Below are 12,334 nucleotides of genomic sequence, written 5' to 3' on the forward strand. Positions count from 1 at the left end.
ACACCAGCGCTTCGTCAGAGGCTCACTGATGTTACCTAGAATGGTGACAAAACGTCTGAAAACTAACCTTCCAGCTCAGCGAGCAAACTCACATCCAGAACCTCAACCTGAGCTACAAATCTTCTCAAAACTCGCTAGATTAGATTCCCAACAGTGTGGAAACAGGCCTTTTTCAGCCCAACAAGTCCACACTGCCCCTTGAAGCATCCTGCCCAGACCCATTTCCCCCCCCCCCCCCCCATAACCCCCACGTCCCTGAACAGTATGGGCAATTTAGCATGGCTGACCCACCTAGCCTGCACATCTATGGACTGTGGGAGGAAACCCACGCAGACATGGGGAGAACATGCAAACTCCGCACACAGTTACTGGAGGCTGGAATCAAACCCGGGTCTCTGGTGCTGTGAGGTTGCAGTGCTAACCACTGAGCCACCGTGCTGCCCATTTTTGTACTAGTTTTTAAATGTTGGCATTTACATTTGTAAGTGAGTTGTCAGATAATTTCAGAGCATAGACTATAATTGGTTAAAAAGCTTAGTTCAGGTAATCTGTTTTATTATCGTTTCCAAATTGGTCAATTTTATTTGTATTAGGTAGATCTACAAATAAAATGAAAGTAATCAAATTGAAGCTCTCATTTATGTAAAGTTTGACTGGCCTTTTTGAAGTGAGCATGGTCTCAATTTGTCAATGTAAGTTTTTAGTACTTGGATGGAAATTATGTAAATTTTGTTATAGCATTCATTTGATAAAAGAAACACTTAGTTGAAGCTTGAGTATTGAGCTTCAGTAAATCTCTTATGGTTGCAGGAAGCATTTTTTTTAAGGTACAATACTAAGAGTTGGGGTTGTGGGGATGGAAAATGTGAGGTGGTGGGAAGAGGAAATATCTTACACCCTGACAGCTGCTTGCACATGTTTTATTATGTGATTTATATTCAGAAAAATAAAAAGTTAAAAGTTCAGTTATTAAATAAACATTATTTGAAAGCTGTGACTACAACCACTGAATGAAATATTGGACAAAATACTGTGATTGAAAATGATGAATCGATTCAGTAAATATTAAACTTAACATTTTTACAACGTATTGAATAAATCTTGGAAACCCAAAAAACGTTAAATGCTCTAACAGCAGCCAGCAATAAAGCTAGCAGTGTTTTTACTTCCTAAAAATTGTCTGCTGCTCTCTCTTAGATAGGACTTTGATCCGATTTCCTTTTCCGCATTATAACCTCATTGAAGCAGCTGTCACCTCTTCTTAGAAGCCTACAGGGGTACTGTCGTAATGTTGCAGTGTCTCTGAACAAGCGATGCAATCTGTTTGTTACAAAATTCTCTTAACAGCCTGACCGCACTGTCGCCAAATCCTAATTAAACCCTTTCCCTTATTTCCGTGAGCTGCTCTAGAGTTATTGACTTCTGTATACTTGAACTGGATTAACAGCTGTTGGCTTTATTTGTAGCGCTGAAGAGCTTTGGACAATATGGTGAGGTATGGAAGCTGTGAAGTTTCTTACATTTTTATTGAAAATGTAGAATCGTTTTTGTTTTTTTTTAATGTGCGCAGTAGGACACTGTTACAAAAGCTTGTTTTTGCTGGATTTACAGTAAAAAGTCTGAAAATAGAATAGCCATTCAACTGTTAGAGTGCAGCATAGTTCATTAAGCATACTTGATACTAATTTGAAATACTAAGGTGCTGTACCATGTGTAAAGCTCCTTCTTAGACTTGTAAATACTTTGGTCCAAAAACAAAACATTTCTGGAGTACAATGTAGATTGGTGTCCAGTTTTGGAGGATATTTCCTTTTTGTTCTTGGATTAGTTTCAACTTGAGTGCTTACATTTATTTGGGGGAAAAATAAATGTTATGACCTTAAAAAATTAAATCAAACTCTTATTGCTATATGAAGTGTGAAAATACATGTAAAGGATAATTTTGAAACACTGTTCCACAAAAGAGTAATTTTATGCTAGGTAAATTTTTCATTTAACTCAGATTTTTATTAATCAGAGGTAACTGGAATGAAGCAAAGGCATCCATATGGATTTGAGTCACAACCACTGACTCAAGGACAATTAGAGATGGGCAGTAAATGAGATGTCCCTCATTAAGATTTTTCCCAGGGCAGAAATGGCTAGCACGAGGGGTCATAGTTTTAAGCTGGTTGGTGGAAAGTATCGAGGGGATGTCAGAGGCAGGTTCTTTACGCAGAGAGTTGTGAGAGCATGGAATGCGTTGCCAGCAGCAGTTGTGGAAGCAAGGTCATTGGGGTCATTTAAGAGACTGCTGGACATGTATATGGTCACAGAAATTTGAGGGTGCATACATAAGGATCAATGGTCGGCACAACATTGTGGGCTGAAGGGCCTGTTCTGTGCTGTACTGTTCTATGTTCTATGTTCTAAATCATCCACAGTCTCACTGACAACACAGCTAAGGGAATAGATGGCCTACTGCTGTTCCCGTGTACGAGTTGATTCATTTTGAAAAATTTGCCACAGTTTTGTACTTCTAGGGAGAGCAAGAATTGATTTTCTTTTATTGGAAAATTGTTACCCATTTTCCCTACATGCTTATGTATAAGAAACTGTGTTATATAAATGTTCAACCCATTTGATTGCTTTCTTAGGTTTAAACTTGTGTTTTATTTGTTTTGTTATTATACTTATTCCATAAACAAACAATTTGGAAATTGAGATGAGATTTCAGTGCATTCAATAACCGTTTGTTTGTTTGTTTGTTTTTCCTCTATAACTTTTTTATTTCTTGGTTAGTAAAGGCTTGGTTGTTCTCCACTCCCCCCGCCCGCCCCCTTGCTGACAAAGGGAATTGTGTGGTAGTTAAAATAATAACTGAAGACTCTGATCCTGAATTTAGATTTGGCAAAGAATACAAACTGAAAACAGTCAGTAGTATCAAAATCTTTGTTTTCCTTTTTCAAGCTACATTTTGAAAAGATTTGTAAAAGAATCAGAACTTCAGGTTTTCTGTGATTGTTCCAACTACTGTCACATTTTTAAAAAATGTTAATTTAGTTTCTGTGATGTGAATTCAAAGGTGTTGCTTTTTTGTGGGACTCTGACCATTTAGCAAACAGTTGTTCATTGTAGTAGTGTATTAGTGGAACTGAAAACATGTGCATACTTTGGGAAAGAACATTCACCTCCTTTTTAGCACACTTTTTTAAAATTTCCTAATTTTCATGTTTTAGGTTTTTTTGCGTTACAACTTTAATTTATGGATTTGTCAGAAACCTATTACTTTTGAATTGTCAGTGGCTTGCTGGTGACCTGCTATCTACTTTGCACAAGTATTGGAAACGGTAGACATTCATCCATCAACTTGTTGCTCCAAATTTTGAGGGATAATTGAACAGCAGCATTGTTTAACCATGGTGATTTTTTGACACTGATATTTTTGACAATCATTGGAATCATCATTTTAAAACAGTGTTTCTAACCAAGCCTCTGCATTTCAGGTGATTTATAATTATTATTTAACTTTATTGCCGTGTAAAAAAAAATACAGCACATCTGGGTATGACCTAATGTGCATCTTTAATCAGAATAGCTTGTTTTTAAATGGAAAATTCCACAGTCTTTTTTATTTTCTTTAACATGAACAGAAAAGTGTCGTAGCTCCAGCACTTTCACATGTCAGGTTCAGCAAGGTATTAAAATTTTACTTCGGTTTTTATGCTGCTTTATTGTACTGATCAGAATTTTGTGACCTTGATTTATTCTTATTGTCGTGTAATGTGTGGCAAAACAAAATGTTCATGCAGCATTTTTATCTATGCCTCTTTATGTTGCCTCACCAAAATGTAACTGAAGTTCCAAGCTGGCATCTGCAGCTGTTAATAAAATGTGAGGCTGGATGAACACAGCAGGCCAAGCAGCATCTCAGGGGCACAAAAGCTGACGTTTCGGGCCTAGACCCTTCATCAGAGAGGGGGATGGGGAGAGGGAACTGGAATAAATAGGGAGAGGGGGGGAGGCGGACCGAAGATGGAGAGTAAAAAAGATAGGTGGAGAGAGTATAGGTAGGGAGGTAGGGAGGGGATAGGTCAGTCCAGGGAAGACTGACAGGTCAAGGAGGTGGGATGAGGTTAGTAGGTAGCTGGGGGTGCAGCTTGGGGTGGGAGGAAGGGATGGGTGAGAGGAAGAACCGGTTAGGGAGGCAGAGACAGGTTGGACTGGTTTTGGGATGCAGTGGGTGGGGGGGGGAAGAGCTGGGCTGGTTGTGTGGTGCAATGGGGGGAGGGGACGAACTGGGCTGGTTTAGGGATGCAGTAGGGGAAGGGGAGATTTTGAAACTGGTGAAGTCCACATTGATACCATATGGCTGCAGGGTTCCTAGGCGGAATATGAGTTGCTGTTCCTGCAACCTTCGGGTGGCATCATTGTGGCAGTGCAGGAGGCCCATGATGGACACGTCATCTAGAGAATGGGAGGGGGAGTGGAAATGGTTTGTGACTGGGAGGTGCAGTTGTTTGTTGCGAACTGAGCGGAGGTGTTCTGCAAAGCGGTCCCCAAGCCTCCGCTTGTTATCCCCAATGTAGAGGAAGCCGCACCGGGTACAGTGGATGCAGTATACCACATTGGCAGATGTGTGTAGTATTCTCCAGCATCTGCAGTTCCCATTATCTCATCTGCAGCTGTTGATGTCTGATCCACCTATGTTTTTGCTTTGTAGGCCTCTTGGTCTAAAGTGTGAATAGCCATCTCCATCATTGGTCTCCTAAAGGCATTGAACCAATTCAGTACTCTTAATGTTGCGTTACAAGCATGCTAATGGATCAATTAGTTCAACCTTCAGTATTGTGATCTGCCTGCCATATGTGATAACATAATAGCACATCACTTCTGAGCCTGTTCCTGGACTAGTCTCTGCACTGTGGTAAAGACTAGCATAAAATTATAGTGGAGTGGTGCACAGAAGTAGTTTTCTCTAATCTGAAACAATAACTGAAAGGGTGCCCTAGTTTGAAGAATGTAACCTACTCTGAGGAAACAAAAAATTGAGGCCTTTTAAAATATATTTTTGTCTCTTCTCAGTAGAAATTTTATCTTACTGACTGAACTTCTGCATATTGCAATACAAATGTCTCAACCAGTTTATTTTATCCGTGAAGCCCACCAAATTGTTGTGAAATAAAATGATGCATCACTTTACTGCATTGTCAGTGGTGGGATCTGGCTCAATTTCCCACACTGTTGCCGTTAAAATCTACACCATTTTTAAAAAGGGCCTGTTCTACATGGGTCTTTGGCAGCTTCCTTTTAGTGACATCAACATCAACATCAACATCAACATCACCTAGATTATATGTTGTGCACATTTCTTTGCACAATGTGAAGTTCCCTCCTTTTTTTTAAAAAAAAAAATTCCAGGAACTATTTGCATTTACCAAGTTGTTGTTATGAGAATATAAATGTCAAAGTTGTAATTATGCTTCAGTATATTACAGAATTGTGAACTCCAGATGATCATTTTTCTGTTTAAATTTAACGTGTAGAACGTTGCGAAGTATCAGTGTGCAGTTTCTCTGTATACATTTCCAGCATGGTGAAGCTGCTAGGAAGTGCAGAAGTGACTTTGTAACCATCTCATGTAGAGAAGAACATGACTGAAAAGCAAAATGTTGTCCTCTGCTTCTAAGTATTTTATGTTTGAATGGTTTTCAACAAACTTAGGACAATTTGCCAAGGTATATGTGTCAAGGCTTTAATTGGTTCACCTTTTTTGTTTGTACAATCAGTGATGAGTCTATTTGTTAGTCTGTTTCATTTGAGTGAAAGTGATAATTTAAGTTCGTACTGCAAAATGCCAAAAGTTGCTTGAATTTGTATCTAGCGTACTTAAGCATTTGCAAGCTGCAATAAAGTGAATGTTATTCCCATATGATATTTGCACTTTTAATTTAACCTCTAATTCAAAAAGACAATTTTTAAAAATATTGTACACATCTGTAGATATTAGAAAACAACATTTTGTGTTGCTTGGTGCTAGAATATGTTAGGCCACAATCAATGACTTATCTAACACTTTTTTCGGTAAAATTTCAGTAGAACAGAATGTCTGGTCAAATGACATTGTTAACACTGTGTTAAAACGATAACCTATTGAGGTACCTTGAATTTTTAAGTGAGGAAGGTAACAGATCAGTAAAATATGTACAATAGCCAAGCATATATAATTTTGCAGTTTCAATAGAATCAATACGGCTTTTCCCCCCCCATTCTTCTGTCTTCTCCCTGTAACCCTTGATCCTGTTCACTAATCAAGAACTTCTCTCTGTCTTGAAGATACTCCATAACTTGGCCTCCACAGCCTTCTCTGGCAATGGGTGCCATACAATCATCACCCTCTTACTTGAGGAATTCCTCCTCCGCTCCATTCTAATGGTCATCCCTTCACTCCTGAGCCTATGCCCTTGGTTCCTAGTCTGTCCTCATGTTCTGAGAACATATCTTGATTTCTGCTCTATCCAGGCTTGTCATATTCTGTAAGTTTCAATGAAATCCTTCTAAACACCAAGGACAAGCCCAGAGTCTTCAACTGCTCCTTTTTATATGACAAGATCTTCATTCCCAGGATCATTCTTGTGTGCCTCCTTTCTGCTTCCAAGGCTAGCATATCCTTTCTTGGATACACAGCCTAAAACTGCTCTCCATATTCCAAATGCAGTCTGTCGAGAGCTGTTTACAGCCTCGGCAGAACATCCCTGCTGTTATATTCCAGCTGGCTTGAATTTTATGCTAAAATTGGGTTTGCCTTCCTAACTACCAACTGAACATGCTTCTTGAGAGAACATTTCATGCCTAAAATTTCCAAAGCCTTTCCCATTTTTTTAAAAAAAGTTCATGCCTTTATTCTTCCTACCAAAGTGCATAACTTCCCACATTTTAGATTCCATCTACCACTTCTTTGTCCACTCTCCTAGACTGGCAAATTACTTCTACAGCCTCTCTGCTATCTCAACACTACCTGTACCTTCACCTGTCTTTGTGTCATCTGCAATTTTAGCAGCAATGCCCTCAATCTCCTTTGTCAGATTGTTAACAAAGTCAGAAGTCACACATCTCCAAATTATAGCCCAGTTGGTTTATTTAAGATCTCAAGCTTTCAGAATGCTGCTGCTTCATCAAATGGAGTGGAGGGAGGTGCACAGACGGAGAGATAATGGAAAAACAATTCCCAGGTAATTAAGGGTATCAACAGATATTTACAAAGTGAGTAAGGCATCAATGGTGAATAACCAGTGGCGGGATGACCTCTGAAAGGGTTGATTTTAAGGTGGAAGGATGATTAAAAGTATTAAAAAGGTGGTACTAGGAACTAACTAATAACACCTTCTCATGTCATTCCAGTTATGATGAGGCTTCTAATCAAAGAAATAAGTAATCAAAAAGTCTACAAACGAATTAAGTTAGAGAGATAATCTCAAATAATCAAGGTAATGGAATCAAATCAACAGGAAGATTTTACAAACAGAACAAGATAGTGGGGATACATGTAGCACGACATAAACCCAAGATCACAGTTGAACCATTCCTTGTGAGTATGGAACTTGACTGGCCATTTCTGTGTCCGTTGTGTATCTCAAAGCTGGGCCCAAAGGATGCTTGCTGGAAGATTGGAGGCTGAATGTCCTTGATTGCTAAAGTGTTTCACTCCCTATAGGTGAAACCCTTCAGGCCTGGCAAGATCCTTGAAATCTTTTCTGCACCCTTTTAAAGTTTAACAACATCCTTCCTATAGAAGGGCAAGCAGAATTGTACGCATTATCCCAAAAGTAGTCTCTTTAATGTTGCAGCTGCAACAAGACACGACATCCCAACTCCTCCAAGAAAGTTAGGCATGCCAAACACCGCCTCTACCCTGTCTACCTGTAACTCCACTTTTAAGGAACTGTGTACCTGCACTCGTAGGTCACGTTGTTTGGCAACATTCCCCAGGACCCTACCCTTTAGGAGTATAAGTCCTATCCTGGTTTGCCTCCCCAGAATGCAACATCTCATTTATCTAAACTAAATGTCATCTGCCACTCCTTGGCCTATTGGTCCATCTGATCAAGCTCCCATCGTACACTGAGTCGCACTTCTTCATTGCCTGCTGCACTACCTGTTTTGGTGTCATCTGCAAACTTAATCACCATTCCTCCTACATTTACATCCAAGTCATTTATACAAGTGACAAAAAGCAGTGGATTCAGCACTGTTCCTTGTGGCGCACCACTGGCCACAGGCCTTCAGTTTGGAAAAACAACCCTTCACTACCACCCTCTGTCTCCTACAAATCAGTTTTGTATCCAATTGGTTAGCTCCTCCTGGATCTCATGTGGTCTTACCTTGTTAACCAGTCTGCCGTGCAGCATCTCGAATTGTTTGCTGAGGTCCACGTGGACAACTAATGCTCTGCCAACATAAATCTTCTTTGTCATCTCTTCAAGAACACAAGTTAGTGAGACACACAATTTCCCAAGCGCACAGCTATGTTAACTATCCCTAATCAGCCTGCCCTTTTCTAAATGCATATAAATCCTGTCTCTCCGAATCCCCTCCAGCATCTTACTCGCCACTCTCATAAGGTTCACTGCTCTATAGTTCCCTAGCTTTTCCTTTTAAAGCCTTTCTTAAATAATGGCACCATGTTAACCAGTCTCCATTCTTCTGGCACCTCACCTGTGGCTACCAAAAGTAAAGATATCTCTGCCAGGGGCTCAGCAAACTCTTCTCTTGCTTCCCATGAAGTTCTGGGAAACACCTATTCAGATTCTAGGGATTTATCTGCCTTTTTTGTTTTTAGACCTCCAGCATCACCACTTCTGTGATTTGAACTTTTTCCAAGATAGCAGTTTATATTTTCCTGAGTTCTCTAGATTCAAAGTGTTTCTCTGCAGTAAATACTGATACAACATATTTTTGTATCTCATCCACCACCTATGGTTCTGCGCATAGACAGCCATGCTTTTTTTAAAGGGCTCTATTCTCTCCCTAGTTACTTTTTAACCTTTTTTTTTACTACTTTTTTTATCCCCCTAATGTATTTATAGAATCTCTTTTGGATTCTCCTTTTACTTCTACTTTCCACAGCTATGTCTAGTCATAGAACATAAAGTACAGCACAGTACAGGCCCTTCAGCCCACGATGTTGTGCCGTGGAATAATCCTAACCCAAAAATAAAATAACCCAACCTACATTCCCCTCAATTCACTGCTGTCCAGCAGTCGCTTAAATGTCACTAATGACTCTGCTTCCACGACTACCACTGGCAAACTATTCCATGCGCTCAACTCTGGGTGAAGAACCTACCTCTGACGTCCCCTCTATACCTCGCTCCTGACACCTTTTTAAAACTATGACCCCTCATGGCAGTCAGTCCTGCCCTGGGGAAAAGTCTCCTGGCTATCGACTCTATCCATGCCTCTCATTACCTTGTACACCTCGATCAGGTCACCTTCCCCCCCCCCCCCCCCCCCCCCCCCCCCCCCCGAGAGAAAAGTCCGAGCTCAGTCAACCACTCCTCGTAAGACAAGCCCTCCAGTCCAGGCGGCATTCTGGTAAATTCCGGCCTCAACCTCTCCACCCCTCTCACCCACTCCAACCTCTCCCCTGCAGAACGGGCAGCCCTCCGCTCCCTCCACTCCAACCCCAACCTCACCATCAAACCCGCAGACAAGGGTGGCGCAGTGGTAGTATGGCGCACTGACCTCTACATCGCCGAGGCCAGACGCCAACTCTCCGACACCACCTCCTACTGCCCCCTCGATCATGACCCCACACCCGAGCACCAAACCCTCATCTCCAACACCATTCATGACCTCATCACCACCTCAGGGGACCTCCCACCCACAGCCTCCAACCTCATTGTTCCCCAACCCCGCACAGCCTGTTTCTATCACCTTCCCAAAATCCACAAACCTGCCTGCCCTGGTCGACCCATCGTCTCAGCCTGCTCCTGCCCCACTGAACTCATCTCCACCTATCTGGACTCCATTTTCTCCCCTTTGGTCCAGGAACTCCCCACCTACGTCCATGACACCACCCACGCCCTCCACCTCCTCCAGGACTTCTAATTCCCTGGCCCCCAACACCTCATCTTCACCATGGACGTCCAGTCCATATACACCTGCATTCCGCATGCAGATGGCCTCAAGGCCCTCCACTTCGCTTCTTCCTGTCCCGCAGGCCCGACCAGTCCCCCTCCACTAACGCCCTCATCTGTCCACACCCTCAACAACTTCTCTTTTGACTCCTCCCACTTCCTACAGACTAAGGGGGTGGCCATGGGCACCCGCATGGGCCCCAGCTATGCCTGCCTCTTTGTAGGTTACGTGGAACAGTCCCTCTTCCGCACCTACACAGGCCCCAAACCCCACCTCTTCCTCCGGTACATTGACTGTATCAGCGCCGCCTCTTGCTCCCCAGAGGAGGTCGAACAGTTCATCCACTTCACCAACACCTTCCACTCCAACCTTCAGTTCACCTGGGCCATCTCCAGCACATCCTTCACCTTCCTGGACCTCTCAGTCTCCATCTCAGGCAATCATCTTGTAACTGATGTCCATTTCAAGCCCACCGACTCCCACAGCTACCTAGAATACACCTCCTCCCACCCACCCTCCTGCAAAAATTCCATCCCCTATTCCCAATTCCTCCGCCTCCGCCGCATCAGCTCCCATGATAAGACATTCCACTCCCGCACATCCCAGATGTCCAAGTTCTTCAAGGACTGCAACCCCCCCCCCCAGTGATCGAGAATGCCCTTGACCGCGTCTCCTGTATTTCCCGCGACACATACCTCACACCCCGCCCCCGCTGCAACCGCCCAAAGAGCATCCCCCTCGTTCTCTCACACCACCCTACCAACCTCCGGATACAACGCATCATCCTCCGACACTGCCGCCATTTACAATCCGACCCCACCACCCAAGACATTTTTCCATCCCCACCCCTGTCTGCTTTCTGGAGAGACCACTCTCTCCATGACTCCCTTGTTTGCTCCACACTGCCCTCCAACCCCACCACACCCGGCACCTTCCCCTGCAACCGCATGAAATGCTACACTTGCCTTCACACCTCCCTCACCCCTATCCCAGGCCCCAAGATGACATTCCACATTAAGCAGAGGTTCACCTGCACATCTGCCAATGTGGTATACTGCATCCACTGTACCCGGTGTGGCTTACTCTACATTGGGGAAACCAAGTGGAGGCTTGGGGACCGCTTTGCACAACACCTCCGCTCAGGTCGCAACAAACAACTGCACCTCCCAGTCGCAAACCATTTCCACTCCCCCTCCCATTCTCTTGATGACATGTCCATCATGGGACTCCTGCAGTGCCACAATGATGCCACCTGAAGGTTGCAGGAACAGCAACTCCATAGGTTCTGCCTGGGAACCCTGCAGCCCAATGGTATCAATGTGGACTTCACCAGTTTCAAAATCTCCCCTTCCCCAACTGCATCCCTAAACCAGCCCAGTTCGCCCCCTCCCCCCCACTGCACCACACAACCAGCCCAGCTCTTCTCTTTCCTTCCCCCCCCCCCCACCCACTGCATCCCAAAACCAGTCCAACCTGTCTCTGCCTCCCTAACCTGTTCTTCCTCTCACCCATCCCTTGCTCCCACCCCAAGCCGCACCCCCATCTACCTACTAACCTCATCCCACTTCCTTGACCTGTCCATCTTCCCTGGACTGACCTATCCCCTCCCTACCTCCCCACCTATACTCTCTCCACCTATCTTTTTTACTCTCCATCTTCGGTCCGCCTCCCCCCCCCTCTCCCTATTTATTCCAGTTCCCTCTCCCCACCCCCCTCTCTGATGAAGGGTCTAGGCCCGAAACGTCAGCTTTTGAGCTCCTGAGATGCTGCTGGGCCTGCTGTGTTCATCTAGCCTCACATTTTATTATCTTAGCATTCTGGTAAACCTCCTTTGCACCCTCTCCAAAGCCTCCACATCTTTCCTATATTCCAAGTGTGGTCTCAGCAGGGTTTTGGACAGCTGCAGCATAACCTCGCGGCTCTTAAACTCTATCCCCCTGTTAATGAAAGCCAAAACACCATAGGCTTTCTTAACAACCTTATCCACTTGGGTGGCAACTTTGAGGGCACTATGCACTTGAACACCAAGATCCTGCTGTTCCTCCATACTGCTGAGAATCTGCCTTTAATCCTATATTCAGCATTTAAGTTCGACCTTCCAAAATGCATCACTTCGCATTTATCCAGGTTGAACTCCATCTGCCATTTCTCAGCCCAGCTCTGCATACTGTCAATGTCTCGCTGAAGCCTGCAATCGCCCTCGATACTATCAACA

The 12,334-nt window shown here is 43.6% G+C and overlaps 1 protein-coding gene across 4 annotated transcripts in view; it reads left to right on the forward strand.

The window, feature by feature from the left end:
• ptpn11b (protein tyrosine phosphatase non-receptor type 11b) overlaps positions 1 to 12,334 on the forward strand; it is a 135,485-nt gene that overhangs the window by 18,891 nt on the left and 104,260 nt on the right. The window contains exon 1 of one of the 4 annotated variants that reach the window (XM_059638023.1): positions 1,279 to 1,495. The exons of the other annotated variants lie outside the window; for them this stretch is intronic. Coding sequence (XP_059494006.1) covers positions 1,488 to 1,495 — 8 coding nt within the window. The 5' untranslated portion in view covers positions 1,279 to 1,487. Of the gene's footprint in view, positions 1 to 1,278; positions 1,496 to 12,334 lie in introns of those variants that run through there. 4 annotated transcript variants of the gene reach the window in all.

This window comes from Stegostoma tigrinum, chromosome 28, assembly GCF_030684315.1.
Source record: "Stegostoma tigrinum isolate sSteTig4 chromosome 28, sSteTig4.hap1, whole genome shotgun sequence".
NCBI lineage: Eukaryota > Metazoa > Chordata > Chondrichthyes > Orectolobiformes > Stegostomatidae > Stegostoma > Stegostoma tigrinum.